The sequence below is a fragment of the Megascapheus bottae genome, chromosome 12 (genome assembly GCF_031878675.1).
Source record: "Megascapheus bottae isolate mThoBot1 chromosome 12, mThoBot2.hap1, whole genome shotgun sequence".
Taxonomy (NCBI): domain Eukaryota; kingdom Metazoa; phylum Chordata; class Mammalia; order Rodentia; family Geomyidae; genus Megascapheus; species Megascapheus bottae.
The window spans coordinates 43,068,259-43,091,059 of record NC_143520.1 but is presented as its reverse complement, the minus strand read 5'-3'; the positions used below and the strand labels follow the sequence as shown (position 1 = coordinate 43,091,059).

Here is a 22,801-nt window from a genome sequence, read left to right as displayed (position 1 = left end):
GACAATGACACCAGCACTGCATATTGGATAATAAAAATATATGCTATTAATTCTTCAGAACATGTATATTTTTTGTTAGTAGTAGGGTTTACAGGGTCTCTTGGTTAGTAGGCAAATGTTCTTTCATTTGTGCCATGCTTCCAGTTCTTTTTACTTTAGTTATTTTTCAGAGAGGGTCATGTGATTTTTCTCAGGAATATTCTGGGTCCTCAAGTTTTTTACCCCTATCCCTTAAAGAGTGACTCTCTCTCTCTCTCTCTCTCTCTCTCTCTCTCTCTCTCTCTCTCTCTCTCTCTCTCTCTGTGTCTTTATATACGTACACAGGGAATACATATATATATATATATATATATATATATATACCTATACACACATATACATACATGCATGTATATAAGTATATATGTGTATATAAGTATACATATGTTTGTATATACACATATGTATATGTATATATATACATATTTATTCCCTATGTGAGTCTCAAGTCTTAATCCTTTATTCATCTCCAGTTTGGATTTTAGCCATATGCTACCACCCCTAATCTGGAATATTTATGTCTTAGAAATATTGAAGAAAGAGATACAAAAACAAGGGAGGAGCTAACAATATTTTCCAGAAATGTACTCATTATCTCTTGTATGTAACTGTAATCCATCTGTACATATCTTGACAGTAAATTTTTTATAAAAGGCTTGAGAGAAATCTCTACTTCTCCCAAAGTAAAGAATGGATGAGGGCATGCTAAAACAAGACGGGAATTTAGAGCATGGGAAAAAGATGATAGCTTGAGATATGAGAGAAAGTGAAGAAAGCTGTGATCCTGAAGCCCTTATTGAAAGTGCTGAGATTCCACTTCAGTTAATAATGAACAGAGTTTCTGAGGAAGGAAAATGGCAATGGGTAGCATTACTAAAGGTAGGATTAAGTAGGGAACCGGAGGTAGCTAGGGGAATTCCAGGATTAGAACACTGAATATGTCTTTGGTGAACTCAATACTTAGGCAGCCCAATCCCCCCAGGCCCATGGAAGTGGGAAGGCATCCAGAGGGAACAGATTGCTGAGGGACCCAGAGGGAACAAGGCTGAGGCTGAGTATTTCCCTTTGCAGGATCCTGAGTACTATAGAAAAAGAGAACATGCCAGAGCTTCAGAGTTTCCTGACAGCCAAATCTGCTTAACTGCACTGGGGAAGAAGAAACTTTACTGTGAACCACATAGCTCAGCCCATCTGTTTCTAACAAATTCATCTTACTTTCTATTCCAAATGCCTGCAGAATACCACCCTGGAAGCAATCTATTATCCTTATAAATACAAACTCACTAATGGATATGGTTTATTGTGAAGCCACACACATGTCCCAAAGTCTCCACCCTGCCACACTCTCCCTATCACACTGAGATGTGGTGCTTGGCGGAGTTCAGATGCTTGATGGCAATCTATCTGGACACAAGCCTGTGCACTGAATAAAGCGGAGGCAGGTATCTGCAGGCGAGACTCAGAGGCGCTGCTTTCTCACAGGGCTTGGTGAACAACAGGGATTTTTCATCATAGGTACTGTGGATTGTCTGTCTCTGGTGGCTTCATTACAACATTCTAAACAACTCAGAACTGTAAGGGAAGATGGTGCCCAGTAAGACTTGTGGAATCTCAGACATGCTGGCTGAGGGGAGGAGGGCCATTTAATCTGTTTTCTCACAGCTCTGTCTTCAAGAACAGGACAGCGTGTGAATTACACAGTGCAGCTAATTACCATCTACAATTCTGGCAGTTGGTGCAATTATTTACAGGGACAGCAACTCCCACTGTTTCCAGCAGGATCATCTCACGCATGCCTGAAGTCATCATTTTTGCCTTTAAAGGAGCTTTGCTCTAAAATGCAAAATCCTTCTAATAGGGATCCATCATTGAGAACAGAATAAATATGCTGCTTGTGGGTATGCAAATTTCCAGGGGCCCGAGGTACTCTCCAAATATTAGGCCCCTGACATCTTTGGTCCACTTGGGGAAGCTGAGCATGTCTGAGGAAGATGTGTGCCTCCCTGAGGCACTTCATGGCTTACAGCCATAAAGATGAACTTGGAATTCCAAGTCACTTAAAGTAAGAATGTCTACTTTTGCTTGAGACCAAAAGGGCTAGAAGGGAAGGCTATTTAATAACTAGGTTTTATCAAGGATACCTGCTCCAGTTTTTGTGTAAATGCTGACCATGTGGGCTGAATTCCAGTGTGGCTTCTGTAGTAGCTCTCAAGCTCCACCCAGTTTATAGAATGATGAAGCAAACCTGAGCAGCTGACAGCAACTGACTTTCTATAGCTCATGTTCTAATCATTTGGCATTTGTCTAAGGATCCCTCTAGCTCATTCTGTCACAATTTCTACTGGAAAACCCTAAACTAGATTGTTGCAATGATCCATTATATTATTAAAAAATACAGTAAGGAGTTAAATGAAAGCATTGTAAAGTAAGACAACAAGGCACATGAGTACAACAGTTACCAAAAGTAAAATAAAAGAGTTGTAGTTACATCTTCTGTCATGGCTAAACCTAAGTGTAATATCCAAGGGGGTTTTATTAGGTAGTACTATCCGGGTAGACATCCCAGCTCCTCTGCATCAGAAATCCAGTGCTCAGGTGAATCCAACATGCAAATAGCTCCCAGAATAAGTAGGGCAATAAACAGCAGCAGAGTTGACATTTAAACAAAGGCTCGGCATGCCATCTGTTTTAAAGAAATTATTTGTCTTTGCCAGCATGTCAAGAAGAACAAGTTCACATAATTTGGGAACTACAAGAATAAGTAGATTTGTGAGTATTTATGACAGGATGCTCTATAGTCATCAAGTCTTTTTTAGTATTGTCTAAGGAGAAATTGTTTTTTAAGAACAGGCCATGGAAACTGACCTTTTTGTGGAGTCCAATATCAAGGCAAGAGATTAGTGCGATCCAATCTTCAACTAAATTTAGAAGATGTAAATAAGGATTCTGGTTCAGAATCAGATCAGCTCAGCTCATCAAATCCTGAGTCTTCTCCATTTTCATATCCCTATGGTACAGCACAATGCTTGGAAGGATATCAATGTCTAATAAATATTTAGTAACTGAACTAAATTTAGTTTATGGCATGGCCTTGAGGCTTGAGCACCAGAGGATGAAGGTGACTCACTCCTACCTGTGTAGCAACTAATATCTTTGCCACAATTTCCTTCTTATTAACAGATATGTCTCAAATGAGCACAACAGGGCATGGAGTGATCTGAGAGGAAGAGGACGAGGTAGAGAATGGGTAAGGTCTGAAGCAGGTAGTCATGGTTTAGCTGCATTTGGGAATGTGAAAATTTTGGATTGGTTGGAGAAAAAGAATATTGTCTCCATGTACACGTGAGGCTTATGAGCAGGAACATTCAAGTCCAAGTCCTTCCTCCTCAAAGTCCAGTCTTTCCACTGAATCCTGTCACCATCCTGCAGAAATTATGAGCAAGGCAATGATAATTCTTCATACTTTGTTTTCCTCATCTCAGAGAGATGAGATTTATAGCTACTTACTCATTAAAGAATCCAATTATAATAATTACAAGAAAAAGACCAACAAGTGAGGTTTCCCTACCACCAGAATGGTGTCTAACAATCACATGCAAATGAACATTTAAGGCTTTCAACAACACCTCAATGACAGTACTATCTCCAATTGGCAGAGGATGGGATGGAGGATCAAAGAAGCCACAGGATCAAGTAGATGACAAAGGGGGAACTGGACACTTGGTCTCCTTCCTGCACCACCCTGAGTGTGAGATGAAAGGAAACCTGTGGGCAAGCTCTCTAAAATACGAATGCACGGCAAATACGTGGTGGTGACATAATGATTAAGGATGAGGACTATGTTCACAACTAGCTGGGTAAGAATGACAAATATGTTTCTAGTACTTTCAGATCCTGTAACTGAAACACCCTCTTCCTACAGATGTATGGGAAGTGGAAACTCACCGTGGATAGTTTAGGAAATACCCTACTACCACAAAGAGCCTCAGATGCATGACCAGGCACCGTGGTTTATGCTTGTCATCCCAGCTACAGGATGATGAAGTTTCCAGGCTAAGATGAAATAAAGCCTAAGGACATGGCTCAAGTGGCAGAATATTTTAAAGCCTTGGATTCAGACTCTATTACTAATCAAAAGAAAGCAAAAACTCTAAAACAAAGACAAGCAACTAAGAGAACCTCAGAAGGTTCAGTCCTCCTCTCCCACACAAAAACATTAAACAGAATATAGAGCAAGTCCTTCTTGTGGTTCAGGAGAGCCATGGAATATTTTTCATTCAGTTATAAATCCAAACTTCTTTCCCACTCCTCCTTTATTGCCACATTACTTGATTCCTCCTTGCCACTTTCTCCATTTAAAATCTGATTCCATTGTCAGCCAGAATACAAGAAGTCCTTTTTAAGAAAAATAAATAAATGTAGATAGAAACAAGATGAACCTATGAAAACACTTGTTTTAAAGCCAGGCACCAGTGGTTCACATCTGTAATTCTAGCTACTCAGGAGGCTGAGACCTGAGGATCACGTTTCAAAGCTAGCTGGGGCAGAAAAGTCCCCCTGAGATCCTTATCTCCAATTAACTCTTCCAAAATTGGAAGTGATGCTGTGGCTCAAGTGGTAGAGTACTAGCCTCTGGGCACAAAGAGGCACAGGGACAGCACCCAGGCCCTAAGTTCAAGTCCCACAATGAACAAACAATAAAAAGCAGAAATATATGTGAATACTTTTGACATTAGTGAAGTAGATTAATGGTGAGGTCAACAGTCAGAGGGATGGTGTCTTTGCAAATGCAATCTATTCATTTATAAGCAGGGAGGCCCTGTCCAACTTTCAAATATGTTCTTGCACTCATTGGATTCTTTCCAAATGGGTTCTCAAGGTGGAACACTGGGCCAAGTTTCAAGTGGGCAGAAAGTCACCTTAAAGCGTATTTTCCTTCCATCTGGGAGTTGACACAATCGAATTACAAGCAGAAATGGTATATCGTGATGGCATGAAAGTCTTTCTTCAAATTCCTTCTGCTTTTATAATCAAACAATAACATCTCCAGAGTATAGGTTTTAGAAATATATTGGAAATTGATTCAGTGCTTTTGGCTTAGTCATGACAATCTTTCATAACCTGCTGACCTCACAGCTTGTTCTCTCCACTTTCTGAAAAGCTTTTAGCAGCACTGGGGTGGTAAGGTAAGGATAAAGCAAACATCCCTTTATCTGACCATGTGTAAAATGAGTGAAGCAGACACTGTACCAGCGACAAAATGATAACTAAATGTTTCTGCTCACATTCTATCAAAGGTCCAATGAGAGGAATTTTCTCAGTTACTACAAACTCCAAAAACATGAGGATTCCCCTTTACAAATAGTAAGTACCTGCTGCATACCATTTAGTTATCAAAAAGGACCCAGATCAGCTCATGTTGAGACACATTTATGGTAAGCTGATGGTTTTCTGTATATACACCATTCCGCTTTTCCCAGGCACATTTCTTATTAAGGATTTGCTTTCGTGAAGGGCACCCTTGTTCCCAAGATTGTTCTATATATCTGCCCACAGTCACACATGTAATTCATTAAGTGACTCAATTTTCATCTCTGCCATTTGCCATAGTCCTCACTTGTTAATTTAGATTTTAACTCCTCTCTTAAGCTAATGTACTTTTGAACATACAATAAATGGACATATCACTGGGAATCCTAACAGGGTCCAATATTAATATTATATAATGTCTATTAATATATGCATACATATTGATATCTAACATACCAATGAAATGAATATATAATTATGTACAATATATTCATATAACATTGTATAGTGATATTATAGTAATACAACATATTACTAGATTTATTATAATTATGCTATAATTGTATACTTACATATGATTTTTATTCTTATTACATAGGTTTTACAACTTTTCTGTATTATTTCTTGCATTTCAAATTTTTTAGGATCATTTTTCTCTTATCTGATGTTCACTAAGAAGTTACTTTAGTGAGTACATAGTGATAGAACACCTAGTTTTCTTTTGTTTTATTTTAGAAAATGCCTTTATATGTACCCACTCTTCCTTTTCAAGAATAATCTCTCTATTCATTTAAGACTAATATTTAATTTGTCTCTTAACACAATGAAGATCTAATTCCATTGCCTTCTGGCTTTCCATGTTGCCACAGAAAAGTTTACCACCATGCAACTGTCATTCCTTTTTGAGTAATTTACACTTTTCCTTTTGTGTTAATAGCATTTATTTCTGGTGTGTCCATTTTATAAAGATATGCCTGAGTATAAGTTTCTGAAATGTATCTAATTGAGAGTTAATTTGGCTTCCCAAATTTAACTTCCTTAGTTTTGCAAAATTCTCTATCATTTTAATATTGTATCTGACCTGTTGACTCCACTCTTTCCTTCTAGTGCTGAGATTAGATGCATAAGAATTTTGTTGTTGTTGTTGTTGTTGTTGTTATTTTCTCACCAAGACTGGACTTCTCATCTTCTCTTTGACACTCTCTACTTCATTGTTTCCCAGTTGTGTTTTTTGTAATTTTTCAGTTCTGTGGGTAATTATCTCATCATTGTGATAAACAGAAGTTCTTTTATGCTCTTTTCGCAAATCCGACTGCTCATTTATTAAATCCTTTGTTAACTTTGATTTTCATTCTTGTTTATTTAGAAACACAGAATATTTTATATTCCTTATTGGATAATTTCTAATTCTAAAGTCTTTTCAGGATTTCGTTTACAACTTTTTTCCCTCAACTTTCACAGATGTGTCATGTTTTCTTCTCCTATTTGAGTGATTTTTCTATTGTGAAATTGTTTTTGGGAGTCCTATTTATATGTAAAGCTTAGAGTAAGTATCTCAAGACAGCATTTAAATTGGGTTTTATCACTATCTAGGGAGTCCTATCAATCTGAGCTTGCCTCAAAACAATAACTAAACTCTTCATTATGACAAATCTCAAATACACTCAAACACTGATAAAATCCTCACATACACGTTGCTCAACTTGAGAAACATACTAACATGTTGCTCTTCTTTCACCTGAATTCTCCCTAAATTTTTCTCTGGAACATTAAGAGCATAGCTAAGACCATGATAAAATTTTAGGTTGGGGTATATGGGAAACAGGGAATGTAAATCAGTTATTTAGATAAATGAGTTGAACAAATCATATTTTAGGTGTGGCATTCTGTAAAAATATTTTGAAATGCTAATTTGATATAATGCCTGATAAAAAGAAATGAACCCACATTTAAAAATATACCTTACGGGCTGGGAGTTTGGCTTAGTGGTTAAAGTGCTTGCCTAGCATGTATGAAGACCTGGGTTCGATTCCTCAGTACCACATACATAGAAAAAAGCCAGAAATGGTGCTGAGGCTCAAGTGGTAGAGCTCTAGCCTTGAGAAAGTCCAAGGACAGTGCTCAGGCACTGAATTCAAGCCCAGGACCGGCAAAAAAAGAAAAAAAAATATACCTTACACCACATAAATGTCTAGATGTTTGGCTGCTAGTAAAAAGGACAGACTTGGTTCCATAAGGCTAACATTTTTCTTTCTTTCTTTTTTTCTTTCTTTCTTTCATTCTCTCTTTCTTTCTTTTTTCTTTTGTTGTTGTCGATCATGGGGCTTGAACTCTGGGCCTGGGTGCTGTCCCTGAGCTTTTCAGCTCAAGGCTACAACCTTACCCTTTGAGCCAAAGCGCCAGTTCTGGTTTCTAGTGATTAATTGGAGATAAGAGTCTCAAGGTCTGTAGTGTTTGTGCTGGGTTTGAACCCCAATCCTCCGATCTCAGCCTCCTGAGTAGCTAGGATTACAGTAGTGAGCCACTGCACCCAGGTAAGGCTAACATTTTTCTAGGCCCTATTCTGGCCTTGGCTTTCATTATGTTAATGGTTTACCTCCTTAATATGAGATCTCAGGTAGGGTGACCAGGTAAGTCAAAATCTGAAATAAGACCAAGCTTCAGATCACCAAAGATTCACATAGAGCTTCTACGCAAATACTGGCTCTAGCACAATCTTGGCCTAAAGCTCTCTTGCTGTTTGTAGTCTTGAATGAACTTTATTTGTCATGTATGTAAAGAACTGTGCATGTTTTTTATATTATATTCAATATTTTAGGTGTAAAATATTTGAAATTCTATGCTGATATATTGCCACATAAAAGGAAATCTCTGAATAGAGTCCATATTTTAAGTTATGCCATCTGTCATACAGAAGTCTAGATGTTTGGCTTCGGGTGTGAAAAAGCAGAGGTGGTTGGGTAGGAATAGCATTGTTTAGACTAACAATGGCATGGTACTCTCTAGGAAGGGTCATGTTCTATTTCTCCCTCAAATTCCCCATCAGTCCTATGACATATGCATTACAAGCCCATTCTGTATTACTCACTGATCTACAGGCTTGAATTTGTCATTTCCTAACTGAACCATGTACTTAGAAGGATTCTTGGTGCCTGTGATCTGCAAAGGAATCCAAATATAACTAGTTATCATTTAGAATTCTACTTTACTTTATTTTATACCTCATGATGCATCTGAGTTTGGATGGCATTCCACTATATCTGTACTCTATCAACAATCACCCTGTATTCAAATCACCTACTTGCTTCTCTGTCTCCCTACCAGAAATGAGTTTTAGGAGGGCAGATAATATGTCTTAATTATCTTAATATATCCAACATTAAACACAGGGAAAGTTGTAGAAAATGCTCAATATAGTCTTGTTAAATAAAATAGAAGTTAGCTTCCTGGTCCAATCTATAGAAGTAAATATTTTATGGAACGTAAGTCCTATTTTCAATACTGTAAGTCTACAATTCTGTATGTGTCTAGTAATAAGTTAGAAGAAGTTATAGTGATTCAGTATCGTCTCAGGTACAGAATTCTACCAAAGCCTTACTTGATGACTGACTGTGGTAATAAGAAAAAATTAAAATAAAACACTCATGTGACCATGTTCAAAGAAAGCAAACCCAGAGATAGAAAAAGAAAATGAGGAAGAGAAGTATCAGGATTGGCATAGTGGGTTCTTGTATGTTAATATTATTTCCAGTTCCTAGCCAAAAGGAACTACATGGTTCTATTTCCATGGGACTAATTTCATGTAATCATAAGTCCAATGCATGCAAATCAACTCTTTAATTGTAAAGAGCTGAATAAAATGGGGCCACATGAACGTGTTCTTGCTCAAGCCACTGCTCTACAGAGCCTGGTGAGTGCCATTTTGTATTACAGATATGCAGAAAGCCAGGTGGAGTGGCTCACACCTGTAATCCTAGCTACTTAGGAGGCTGAGATCTGAGGATCGCAGTTCAAAGCCAGCCCAGGCACTAAAGTCCATAAGACTCATGTCCAATTAATCACTAGAAAACCAGAAGTGCTGTGGCTCAAGGGGCAAGGTGTTAGGTTTGAGCTGAAGCTCAGGGACAACACCCTGGCCCAGAGTTTAAATCCCACAACCAACAAAAAAAAAAAAAAAAAGAAAGGGAAGGAAGGAAGGAAAGAAGGAAGGAAGGAAAGCAGGCAAAGCAAAGCAAAGAAAACAGAAGTCATCTTGGGAAGCAGGATTTAGGATCTGAATCACAAACCACACTGTCTGACTCCATTTACAAACATACTAATATGAGTAGTATTTTTTTCCTCCCAACTTTCTTCACATTTTACCAAGGAGGATAATTAGTAATATTCTTGAAAATAATTATGAAGCAGTTTAATTGTTTGGCAGTTATAAAACTAGTTTCCTTCCTGTATGATTTAATTTTAGAGATTCTAGATACCTAGATACCTTGTATTCCACAAATGCTATATTTGGTCATCCTTATGTTTTATTAGTTGGTGTCCAGATTATATATTTGGGCATCAATAGGGAGGGCAAATTCACTCAAGTTCAGCATTTTCTTTTCTAATAAAGAACTTTCCCAGGAACTCGTCAGATTTCTTTACCCGTAATTTTCTTTTCTTATCCTTTGTTACAAAATATTTCTGGTGCCAGTCCAGGGAGTTGAATTCAGTTGATCTCCCTGAGCTTTTGTGATGAAGGCTAGCACTCTATCACATGAGTCACAGCCCTACTTCAGGCTTTTTGATGGTTAATTTGAGATGAGAATTTTATGGACTTTCCTGCCCATCTGGGCTGGCTTTGAACCATAGTTCTCATAGCTCAGTCTTCTAGGTAGCTAGGATTATAGGCATTAGCATCCAGTATCTAGCTTGCTATGTAAGTTTCTTGAATGACAATGAACATTTGTTCCTTTAGCATAAATCAGCAAAGATAACCTTGGAGGAGAAAACCTTGTTAATGTTTTGGCAGCTAGGAGTCCTTTCATAACCTTCTCACCTTCTTTTAAGCCTTTGAGAACCTTTATTTTATTATAATTTTTATTAGACATATGGCTGCCTGGAAGAATGGCTTCCATAGAATGTTAGTTAGAAAATGTCCCTTAAAGAGTGGGCCATAGCTGGAGTCCAGTAGCTCACTCCTGTAATCCTAGCTACTCAAGAGACCGAGATCTGAGAATTGCGGTTCAAAGCGAGCTGAGGTATGAAAATCCTTAAGACTATCATCTTCAATTAACCACCAGAAAACTGGAAGTGGCATTGTGCCTCATGTGGTAGACCACTAGCCTTAAGATAAAGAGCTTAGGGACAGTGCCCAGGCCCAGAGTTCAAGCCCCAGGACTGACTCCCCCACAAAACGAGAGTGGGCCATATCTGCTATCATCCCTTTTCCCTTCTGTTTGTTGAAAAGGGGACGTACGGGTGGTTCTTCAAGGATCATCTTAGACACAAAAGTGGCCTTGGCAATGAAAGTCATTTGAGTGAGAAACCATTTGAATCAGAATTCCCAGGTTGAACCTGGCCTTTTGTTTTGTTTTGTTTTCATACTGTTCCCTGGGCAAGAAAAAGGGAACCTAGCACTGTTCTAGAAATGGGAACAACCTTCCTCTACCATTTCATTTATTTCTACTTTTATTTAAACCACTGTACATTAGAGCTTCTCAATTCTTATTGATACTTATGGTTAAGAAAAGCCAGTCTTAGCTTGCAGAAACAAATGTGGTCTGGAAAATTTAAGTGGTAGGATGCACTATGGACAAGTACTGTCAGGCTTTCATTCAATAAAGTGGATTCAAATGAGGTAAGTGTTGAGTTCCTGGTGCTGTTCTCTATGCAATTGAAGCACTTGTTTCAAGAACCTGTGAGACCTCCTGGACCTCAGCACCAAGAAAAAAAACACATAACCTCGGCTCTAAACATTTTGGCATCAGACTTTTTTTTTGTCTTCTGCTAGATGAAGAAGCTGCTGTACTTGCTAACCTTTACTAGAGATTCCTGAACAGCAATAACTACCTGGCCTATGCTTCTTTTAGCTCTTCTGCCTTTACCTAATGCAGACTGGGTCCAATATTACTGTGGATTAGATGCTTTCAGAACGGATCACAAAAGGTACAAGAGCAAGGTCTGTATACTTCAGGAGTAAAATGGCCATTGTACATGGCATTCCCAGTCTCTTCTGTTTGGTGCAACATAGCTTTATCTCACCCCTAGCTTACAAATAGAATGTGTTAACAACCACCACCGCCACCACAACACCCTGTTTTCCCTCTGGAACTGCTTCTTGTGCTGTTCATTATCTGAGGTAGACTTGGTCATATCTTTTCTTTCTCACCCTATAATTTGTTCAAACAAGCACACTGAGTACTTGAAACTTAGAACTCCCAAGATTTTCTCTTAACTAGAGGTAAAACTGTACCCAAGTCATTGTCAGAGAGGAAAAAAGGTAACCTGAAAATGTCTGTCTAGTATGTTACTATAGTGGCATAGTTAGTTGACCATCTTAGCTAGATGTAAGGGAATAAAAAAAAATCATGGGGAAAAAAGGAAATACACAAGTCTGCATCAAAATATTCTCAGAGGTATTTATTAGCACCTATTATTAGGTTGGCATGATATATTAGCTTCTGACAAAAGACACTAGGTTGAGGAGAAGGAGAAAGAGAAAAAGAAGGGCAATAGATTGAGCTGGAAGGACCTCATAGAATATCAGTTCCAGTGGTAGGGGGAAGAGCTCCAATGTGACTTGAGAGCACTATGCAAAGAAAGCCAGCCCTAGGTACCACTGCCTCATGTGTGTAATCAGAAAGGTGAGGTTTGAGTACCATAGCTTGAAGCTGGAGCAGGCAGGAAAGTCTGTGAATGAAAAGTTAAGCAACAGTGCCTAGGCCCTAAGTTCAAGGTACAATACTGGGACAAAAAGAAAACAGAAAAGAGAAGAAAGGGGAGGAGAGGAAAAGAGAGAGAGAGAGAGAGAGAGCCTGCAGAAGAGACTAGAAATGCACTCAGCCAGTGTATGAGAGAGAGAAAAGATTTCATTGCACCATGAAGCAATAAGGCATTCTCATCAGAAGACTGGGAACACTGTTCTTTGTAACTCTTGTAGCTACTGTGACATTTCAAGAAGTTATTTTACAATGATATGAAGACCAAAGCACTTGGTTGTCACAAACATGGTGAAGTTTACTTCCACTAGAGCAATCTACAATAGCAATCTTAAACAAATGGTAATGAAAGCAAATTTTCATAAGGACGTTGAACACTCAAAATGTGGCTAGGCCAAGTGTTAGTGACGCATGTCTGAAATCCTAGTTGCTCAGGAGTTTGAGATCTGAGGACTGAAATTCAAAGGAAATCTAGATAGGAAAGTCCGTAAGACTCTTATCTCCAATTCACACACACACACACACACACACACACACACACACACACACAGTCTAGAAGTAGAGCAGTTACTCAAATGATAGAGTGTTAGCTTTGAGCACAAAAACTCAGAACAGCACACAAGTATTGAGTTTAAACCTTAGAATTTTTCTTTTTTCCTTTCTCTCTTTTTTCTTTCTCTCTTTCTTTCTTTCTTTCTCTTTCTTTCTTTCTTTCTTTCTTTCTTCTCTCTCTCTCTCTCTCTCTCTCTCTCTCTCTCTCTCTCTCTCTCTCTCTCTCACACACACACACACACACACACAATCCACATCTACACAGACACGACATACACACACACAAACACACAAACACAAGGGATATTGAGGAAACTAAAGGTTTAATTTTATGAGATTTTAATGAAAGTTGAAATTGCCATATCAAAAAGTAAAGATCTAAATAATTGCTATTCTATTAAGAATGTTTAAATTATTGTAATTCTCTTGAACCAAAATTCTTCCTCTAACTTCAGAAATTTTTTAAACAAGGCTCAAAAATATCTTGTTATAAAAAAATGATGACTCAGCAGGGCTTGACACAATATCATGTTTGAAAGCTGTTAAACAATATTTAACTTGCATATTAGCTAACCACGCAGAACTGATACCAATTTAAGCATTTCACATTGACAACTATAATAAAGGATGTCTTTTTGGAATAATAATGTTATTCAGACTACACACATTCAGCTGTTTGTTAAGACTTTTGTATTCCCAATTACAAATGAGAAGAATAATAATGGTGTGCCAGTCTCATTAAATTGTGGGGGTACAATAATTCTTTGAGATAAACTGTAAATTATAGTTTCCAGGAGATTGCTGGGTTTGCCAAAAAAATCAGCCACAAAATATACAAATATGTTGCCAAGAGCCAGGGAAAGTGGGGAGTTGGCAACAAAAGAACACCCCAGAGAAGGGGCAGGGGCCATGGCTACCACAAACCAGCAGTTTGCAAGGCTATCACATTCTGGCCTGGTACGCACTGCCATGTCTTACACATAAATGGGATTTGGAGCAATTATTCCCTTGTCCTTTTGTGTTGTATGTAAATCTAAACAAGTAGCATTAACTATTAGTACCAGGAGTTGAACTTAACAATTTGAATTTTTTTCAGGTACTCTACCACTTAAGCCATACTTCCAGTTCCCAGGTCTTTTCACTTTAAACATTTTGAGGATAGAGTTTTTTCAGTCCCCACCCCCTGCCATAGATTAGTATAGTTCTGCAATTTGTTTGTTTTGTGGTTTTTAAATTATTTTTGTTGGTCACTGGACTTGAACTCTAGGCCTGGGTGCTGTCTCTGAGCTCTTCAGCTCAAGGGTAGTGCTCTACCACTAGAGCCACAGTGCCACTTCTGGTTTTCTGGTGGCTAATTGGAGATAAGAATCTCACAGACTTTCATTCTCAGGCTGGCTTTGAACCTTTAGCCTCACATCTTAGCCTTCTGAGTAGTTAGGATTACAGGTGTGAGCCCCTGGTGTCCAGCTAGTCCTACAAGTTGTACTTCTGAAGTTGATAGACCACTGAAACAAGCTATTTTTGGTTGAGATGGGGTGTCATTTACTTTTTGCTTAGGCTGGTCTTGAACAACAGTTCTGATTTTTGCCTCCTGAACATCTGGGATTACACTATGTCCACCCTATACCTATTAGTATGGTTTAGAAATAAAACTAACTTTACAAATGTCTAAGGGAACAATTGACTTTAAAAACATTTTCAATGTCTTGTCAAAGACTACAATCACTAGTAACTCATCCATCTGGGTTACCTCCTGGCTGCTGGAAACAGGTTGGCAAACTTCTACTTTGTTGGGAACTAAAGTGCCTTTCTGTTGGGAATTATGCTCACTTTTAAGAACCAGTTGTCAAGTTGAACTGAACTCCAAGACAAGTCTATCTATATTTAGTGGTCTATATAGAAATGATGAAGAAAATGAAGTGACAGTTTGAGCAAACCATATTTACTTATTCTATTTTGTTACACCTGTAAAGCATGCTAAGTCTGAAAAGTGTTCACTTTTTGAAAGCCATCATTCCATATTTCTAGCCAAATAAGCATCCGAATTGCTTGTTTCTTGAGAGTCTTTTTCCTCCTCCTCCTCCTCCTCCTCTTCCTCCTCCTCTTCTTCCTCTTCCTCCTCCTCTTCCTCCTCCTCTTCTTCTTCCTCTTCCTCCTCCTCCTCCTCCTCCTCCTCCTCCTCCTCCTCCTCCTCCTCCTCCTCCTCCTCCTCCTCTTCTTCTTCTTCTTCTTCTTCTTCTTCTTCTTCTTCTTCTTCTTCTTCTTCTTCTTCTTCTTCTTCTTCTTCTTCTTCTTGCAAACTTGTGTAGTAGCACCTAACATCTAAGAAGTACAGGTCACTAAGCTAGCATGACAAAGGGAATACAAGACATGGTTTCTAGGATTGCACCAGGCCTGAAAGAAAGATGCATGTGGACATCTCCAGCTTAGAAATGTATCAAGATATGAAGTCTTACCTATGATATCGTTTTGAAAGGCAGAATCTGCAGCAATGTCTTCTTCATCCTCTGGAGTGTTTTCGTTTGCCTCTTTTATCTGCCACAGGAAAACACTGGAGGTTAGTATTCATTACATCAAGAAGACCTGTCAAATCCAGGTGCTGGTTGCTAATTATTCAGGAGGCTGGGATCTGAGGATCACAGGTCAAAAGAAGCCAGGCCAGGCAGGAAAGTCTGTAGAATTGTTATCTCCTATTAACCACCCCAAATAGCCAGAAGTAGAGCTGTGGTGCAAGTGGTAGAGTACTTGAGCAAAAAAGCTAATGGTCAATGCCAAGGCCATGAGTTCAAGACCCAGGACCAGCACCATAAAGAAAAAAAATCTTCCAGAGTCCTTAGGAAAAAAATACATAATTACTGTACCACAAGCAGGTGTGGATCTGAGTGCTTGTGCACACATGCATATTCACATGTGTTTTGTTCCACTTTTTCTCATTTCATGAGAATGGCTTTATCACATTTCACCACCACCACCACCATCATCATCATCATAATCATCATCATAATCATCATCATCATCATTATCGTCATCATCATTTGTGCCAATACTAATAGGCTTGAACTTAGGATATGGGTTCTGTTGTTGAGCTTTTTCAGTCAATATTGGTGCTGTACTTACTTGAGCCACAGCTCCATGTCTGACTTGTTGGTGATAAAAGATAAGAGTTCCACAACTTACCCGCCTGAGCTTCCATCCATGGTCCTCAGCTCTCAGCATCCCAAGTAGTTAGGATGAGACTGGTGCCCAATTGATATCACAAGTTTTAATTTCAAAAGCATATTTTAAGAACCCAGTTTTGAAAGAGAGGACGTAGAGTGCCTAATTCCACATGTTTTAGAGAACACAACTTTAGTTGTTAATATAACAATAACAGAGTGTTGTTAAACAACAACAAACCATAAAGCCTTAAGGAGGTAGACTTCTTCAAGAGTCAGAGAAACCAGACATAACTCATTTTATTAAGAATAAGGAAATGTTCTTAAATTATAGTTACATCTCTTGACCCTATCTTGGAATGTAATTCTCTAAGGAAATGGTATTTCTCATTCTTTCCTTGTTGAAATGAGGTGACAAGGGTAGGGGATCAGTAAATTCGAGCAGTGAAACATTTTTCTAGATTTTTTTCACATTAAAAATTTTCCTCTTGTATCTCAGCTAGAATATCCCAGAGCTGGATTGCATTGCCTCAAATTGTACTCTAGAATACCTATAGTAATGTCCAGTCTCTTAAAGATCTGAGATCCAGGAAGCTTTCTTAAAGTTGATACACTAAGGAGAACTAAAGCCATACTTGCTGATGTAGAAACTGGGTGCTGTTGACAACAAACACCTGCAGAGTGTGGGGACACACCTGCTATGTATGCCAAGTATTTATTTGTAGGGTTCACAATCCTCTCAGGTGCTTTCTGCAGACACTAGGACTCACACCAGATGAAAAGAGAAGATATAAACTGTCCTACTGGCACTAAGATGCAAACATAAGTCTTGTCCTTCTCAAATATCCATTCTACTCACCTATTTATACCTATATAGGGATGTCTACAGTACCAAGGCAACTGAGTTCCTTGGCAGAATGATCCCACATAGCTTCTTATAAAATACTTTGTAGCCGGTCACCTGGTACTGAGTGCCAGTCAGTACTCACCATGGTAACTCTGCAAGGTAAAGAGGTCTGGCTCAGGAATGTATATTTTAGGCTGTCGGTGGATCTGCCAGGGAGCGGAGGTGAATACAACAAAACCCATCATTGTTCACTCAAAAATATATGAAGTCCTTGGACTGCATCCTGACCTTGAGCTAGGTTTAGCTTTCTACGTATTCCTTCTTATGTGTCACACTTAAGAGGATGAGAACCATCATTGACATTTTATGACTACAGCTCAAATAGTAGAAGGCAATTGGTGATCGCCAGGAGATGACATATTGAAGTGATTGTGGCACCACTCCCACCCTCACAGAAAGACACCGTCATGATTCCAGTGTCCTATGGTAGTGTTTTGCTATTTTCTTCATCAGCTGTCTGCTCTGTAGAAGGCCAAAGAATGGAAAACAGAAAGGGAAAAGGCTTTACCTACTGTTTTCTACCTTGTGTATTGATGGAGGGCAGAGAAGAAAGGCCTGATGAGCCTGCACAAAGCTACTTATTTGCCTTCCAAACTTTATGAAACTCACAGATCTTTTGTGACACAGCTACACAAAGATCCATGGAAGAAAGTTTCTCCCTAACACCTTGATTTTTACTCATAATCCATGGGGAACCTTATTGCCTCATTTATAGAAACATCAAGAAATCCTACATCTTCAGTTCATACTAGTTCTTATGACAACCTGTTTCCATTTCCTACCACCTGTTCATGTAAAGTAGTACTTCCTCTGGGTTGTTCTAAATTTACCCACTTAAATGTAGCAAGGATACCCCCCTAAACTGTTGGAAAATGGGTGAAGTTTCCTTAGTGAACTTGAGAAGTTCTAAACTACAGAAGCAAGAAATTGAAAAGAACTTCTCATTTTATAGAATGAGGCTCAGAGAGGTTCATGATCTGTTCAAAGTCAGAGGTTTGTGGTTTAGAAACAAGCACTTCTGATTTTTATTCATTACAGGACTTCAATTTTTCAGAGTGCACCACATTGTAATAGGAATTTTTGCCAGACCTTCCCAACAACTTTCTTGCTGTTTGAGAAATAGATATAGAACCGATGTCCCAAGTATTCATAAATTACAGCACTTAAGAGTAGCATACATTCTGTGTGCGTGTGTGTATAACAATATGTGTGTGTGTGTGACAGAGACAGTCAAGAGAGCCTAGCTCGGCTTCTCTTCCCTACCATGCCCTAGCCCTCCCCTGGAACTTATTCATCACATTTCTCAAAGTATCATACTGAAGAAAGCCAACGTAAGCTATTGTATAGTGTTATTTGTCAATTCCTTATCAAAACTTTCCCAGGGCTTTATGTGCTTAAGAGCAAATACTAAATGTGACTTCCAAGGAAGTGGTATGATAAACAGGGCTCTTCATTCTTTTAGTTTTCTGGGCTGATTCACCCAATGAGGGAAAAGGATGAATCAGAAAGGAATGATGAAGTACCAATAGAGAAGTGGGAGTGGGGACACTGACTGGGAATGACATTGTCCTAAGCTCTCATTATCTATACAAATAGATTCAATGCAAAGTAGTGAATAATTTTTTTAAAATCCATTTGCCTATGGAAATGAGGGGCATAATCTATTTGGCAGCAGATTCCCCTTGCTAATTATATTTTTTCATAGGCTCAAATTTAATTTAATTTTAATTCCTGATCACATGGCAAGTGTGGGAACCTTCCTGTTGAGATTAATAATTTTTCAGAGATAGGTTCAAGGGTGCCAACTTTGTCCTGGTCAGGCACTGCAAAGAATGGGAATGGCCACAAAACCCAAGACTCTTAGCAAGAGTTTGACTCAGAAAAGACAAGTGGATAGAGGTCATTGCTGTCCTATGCAGAAGTCAATAATGTCCCACTTGATAGAATGTAGAAAACTCCTAATTAAGGGTTGGTTTTGATTTAAGTTTGTTGAGTGTCTTTCACTGATGACTCTCTAGCTCTTGTCTACATTTTGAAGCTCTGCAATTGTATACTAGAATAACTCCAGATGCTAGCCTGTAACAAGCAACCATTCAGATATCACCAGACTCATCATGTATTACTAACTCTAGTCACTAGGAAGGGAGAAGGAAATAAGTTCCCAAAACAAGAAACAAAACAAAAAAAATGCAAGCAAGAAAGAGAGAAAGGAATATGAAAGAAAGAAAAAAGAAAGGCAATCATTTATCACAGATGAATCAACATACAAAAATTCATAACCAAACCCCATATTTTTTGCATCAAAGTAGCATTTAGAACAGAATCATTCAATTAAGAATGTTGAAATTATAACATTTTGGAGAACTTAATCAGAGGATAACAATTTATATAATTATTGGACTATTTTCTGCTATTTCTTCACCAGAGCACAATTTTAATGGGATAGTATTTGATGACTTTTTATTAGCAGATGTGATTTTTTTTAGACGATGTGACACTTGGGTGACAAGAATACCTATAATTTAAATTAAAATACCCATATTAAAGTGGCTATTTCTCTCCTGTGCATGATGAAGGTTTATGATCTCGTTAACTTTATTAACAATTTTTATTTTTGTCCAGAGGTGTTAAATAAGAGCCTAATGCTGTCTTCCTCTGAGACTCTCATTTCAGAAAATGATCTTTTTGCACAGGAAGGAGGGGGAACTGTAGCACAGAGTGAGAAGAGTGTACCTATTGCTTACTGACTAAATGCTGAGCACTGTCTTCCTGTGTTTTCCTTCCTCTTTCTTTTATCTAAGTCACACACAGAATTATTTCAAGTACAAAGGAAGATGACCCCTCATCTAAATTACATAAAAATTAGAGCTAAATAGTCCATAAATGGTGGCAGAAATGGGGGCATAAGCATCTAATTAAAGTTCTGAAAAAGATAAAATAAAATTTATTTCAGCAAAGCATCATGGTGATTTTTACACATATTTTAGCAACTACCTTGACAATGTTAAAAAGAAGTATGCAGTTACTATTGAACCAAGTGGGTTGCAATGCAAGGGGGTGATAATAATCTATTACTAACACTATATATTAAATAGATATGAATTATTAAATGAGTAGTATTAATTACTAATGAGTAAAATACCTGAGTCTTCTCACTAGTAAATGCAATCGTGTTTGTAAAAACACAAGGGATGGGTAGTATGTTATATCATATGCTTCAAAACATTCTATTTCCTTAAAATATAATTTGTCTTGCAGCATATGAAAATATTGTTTGCATCCACTAAGACTACTATGAGAAGTATTTTTTGGAACTTACTTCAGAATGAAGGAGTAAATTTACTTCGAGCCTGAGTAGAGATATCTCTTAATCTTTGAATTTTAAAAGACTTATGAGTATTCATTTCTGTGTGTTGTGGGATCAGAATACATGTTATTCTGGATCTAATCTTCTTCCTATATAGGCTGATAATATATAATAAATGGGTTTTCCCTGCTATTCTTGTACTACTCCCAAAGGGGTCTACAACAATGTCCTTTCTGAAATTAGTCATTTTAGCCCACTTCACACTGATGATTATGGAAATGGTGCAAAGAAAACACATTACATTTTATACTTCACAAAAAAATGACTTGCTGGTCATCTATGTAGGTTAATAATATTCCTCTGTACAGAAAAGCTTCTCAGCATGACTGTTTTTTTCTTGCAGCTAACTAAAGAAATTAGCATATCCTATTGATTATGTATATTCTGAGGTGGCAAGGGAGTCTTTGTACTTCACAGAACATAATAAGTGTTTCTTGCAGGTAGTCAGGGAAAGACCTCATGACAGTTATTATTACCATGTGAAAGACTGCAGAAGAGAAAGTAAAAACATGGTGGATTATTTTAGCATTAGGAAGGAATATGAAAGTAAAAATGAAATTGTAAAAGGAAAACAGGGGGTCTTTTTGCTTCTTTGGTACTTCTGTATGGTGAAGATCTACCCTAAGCTGTCAGAATCATATTAAATGGGGCCTAGTTAAATGAAGTGCCTCTGATAAGGGGCTCTGCTGGGCTATCGAAGTTTTCCATCAGCAGAATTGAATTTCCGGCATATTGCACATTTCCAAACAGCCATTCCCTCTCTTCCCTTTCAGTGTCACTACAAGGGCAGCCTTAGATATGCTTATAATTTGTGGTTTTTATAATGCAGGGGACATCTATGTTTTCAAAGAAGAATGACACCACAAGAGCCAAGAGCAAGACTGGGGAAGAAAATGGAAAAATATCTGCAGTGAACATAGTCTGTTTACAATTTCGACAGTCTGCAGAAGAAGACCTTATAGTTTTTTGGAAACAAGAGCTACTTCATTGAATATTTTCAATTATATCTGTATCAAGTTAAAATGTGTTTATGAGGTTCTAAGCTATGGTAAACATCAAGTAAAGAATTAATAACTAATAAAAACAGCTAAGGCTACTTATAGTATTTCATCTACCCCTGAGTCATTTCTAATTATTCATGCCATATTTCAAGGTTTGCTTCCGAACTGGGAACATGTCTTATATTTTGCGGCATCTTTATTTAAGTGTGAAAAGATATGATAAATCTATAAAGAGAACTTTTTCAGTTTAAGTACTTTTAAATTTATTAAGTGGAGTAATGAGAATAACTAAATCAAGTATATAAGCACATAATGAATGTAAGAACAGTAAGTGCAGTAAAACGTTCTAAAATAAAAGAATATTTACATAAAACTAGCATAGCCTAGGAAAATATAAAAATCAATTTTATTATTTTTTAGAGCAAATCTATACCTTCTGGATCTAATGAACAACGAAGGGATAGAAAGCTAAGTTCCAAGCTGGGGCAGCGGCTGAGATCTGAGGATTGCTGTTCAAAGCCAGCCTGGACACTAAACTCCATGAGACTCTTATCTCCAATTAACCACCAGAAAACTGGGAGTGTTGCTGTAGCTCAGGTGGTAGAAAGCTAGCCTTGAGCTGAAAGGCATAGGGACAGTGCCTAGGCCCACAGTTCAAGCTCCACCAAATTCTGCAACTGGCAGAAAAAAAAAAAGCCAAGTTCCAAAAACAGTAATTCATGGGTTTACAACTTTCTGTCTAGAGAGGATGAAATGGTACATATAACTTTCATTTAAAAAAATAAAAAGAATAACATTTAAATCACTCAAATAGCCAATGTTCTTTTAAAGCATTTTGCAGTTTCAAATCTAAAATCATATGCATCTTTTTCTCATTGCTGATGATGTTAGAAATCATCATTAAAACAAATTTCCAGCACACGGTATAATTTTAAGATGATATTGCTAGCCTCGTTTGCTGACACTGAGCAGCGATTATACCATTGTTCTGAAAATAGAGCAGAAAGAAGCATCATTCCCCAAGGGGGAAGCCTACTCATGGTCTAGCTGCCATCTCCCTGTCACAGCTGTCACTAAGATTTCTCTCTTCTTTCAAAATAATCTTGTACTCATGTAGTATTCGAAAAGAGTGAAAAGAATCCAGCCAGAACATCCCAGAATGAAGCACTTTAAAGCAGAATGGTGGAGCACTTACCAGAGAGTCTCTTGGTGTTTCCATATCAGCTTTGATTCTGAAGTTTTTCTTGTGGCTTCCTTGGGTGCTGCCAGAGCTGACAGTGAGACAGGAGTCCTGGGATGTGCCCTTTAACATTTGCCTGCAGGAAGCATTATTTGATCCACTTTCTGTCTGTTGAGCTCCTTTCTTATCAACTCTGCAGGTAGAAAGTGAGTCCTCTGATCAATTCCATTGCTGGGCTTCAATCACTCTCCTCTCCCTTTCATTCCTAAAGTAACTTCCATGTAGCTCTTTGTCTTTAAATCTTTGAGTGGTATGTGTTACTCACTAGACTTGATCAAACCTTCAAAAACTCAAATAGTAAATCAATTGACAT

General features: G+C 38.0%; 1 protein-coding gene across 3 annotated transcripts in view; it reads right to left on the bottom strand.

The window, feature by feature from the left end:
• Positions 1-22,801, bottom strand: part of Nckap5 (NCK associated protein 5) — an 864,637-nt gene that overhangs the window by 80,758 nt on the left and 761,078 nt on the right. For all 3 annotated transcript variants that reach the window (XM_090342913.1, XM_090342914.1, XM_090342915.1), the window contains 2 exons: positions 22,444-22,621; positions 15,275-15,353 (listed from right to left, as the gene is read on the bottom strand). In XM_090342913.1, coding sequence (XP_090199039.1) covers positions 15,275-15,353; positions 22,444-22,621 — 257 coding nt within the window. The remainder of the gene's footprint in view (positions 1-15,274; positions 15,354-22,443; positions 22,622-22,801) is intronic.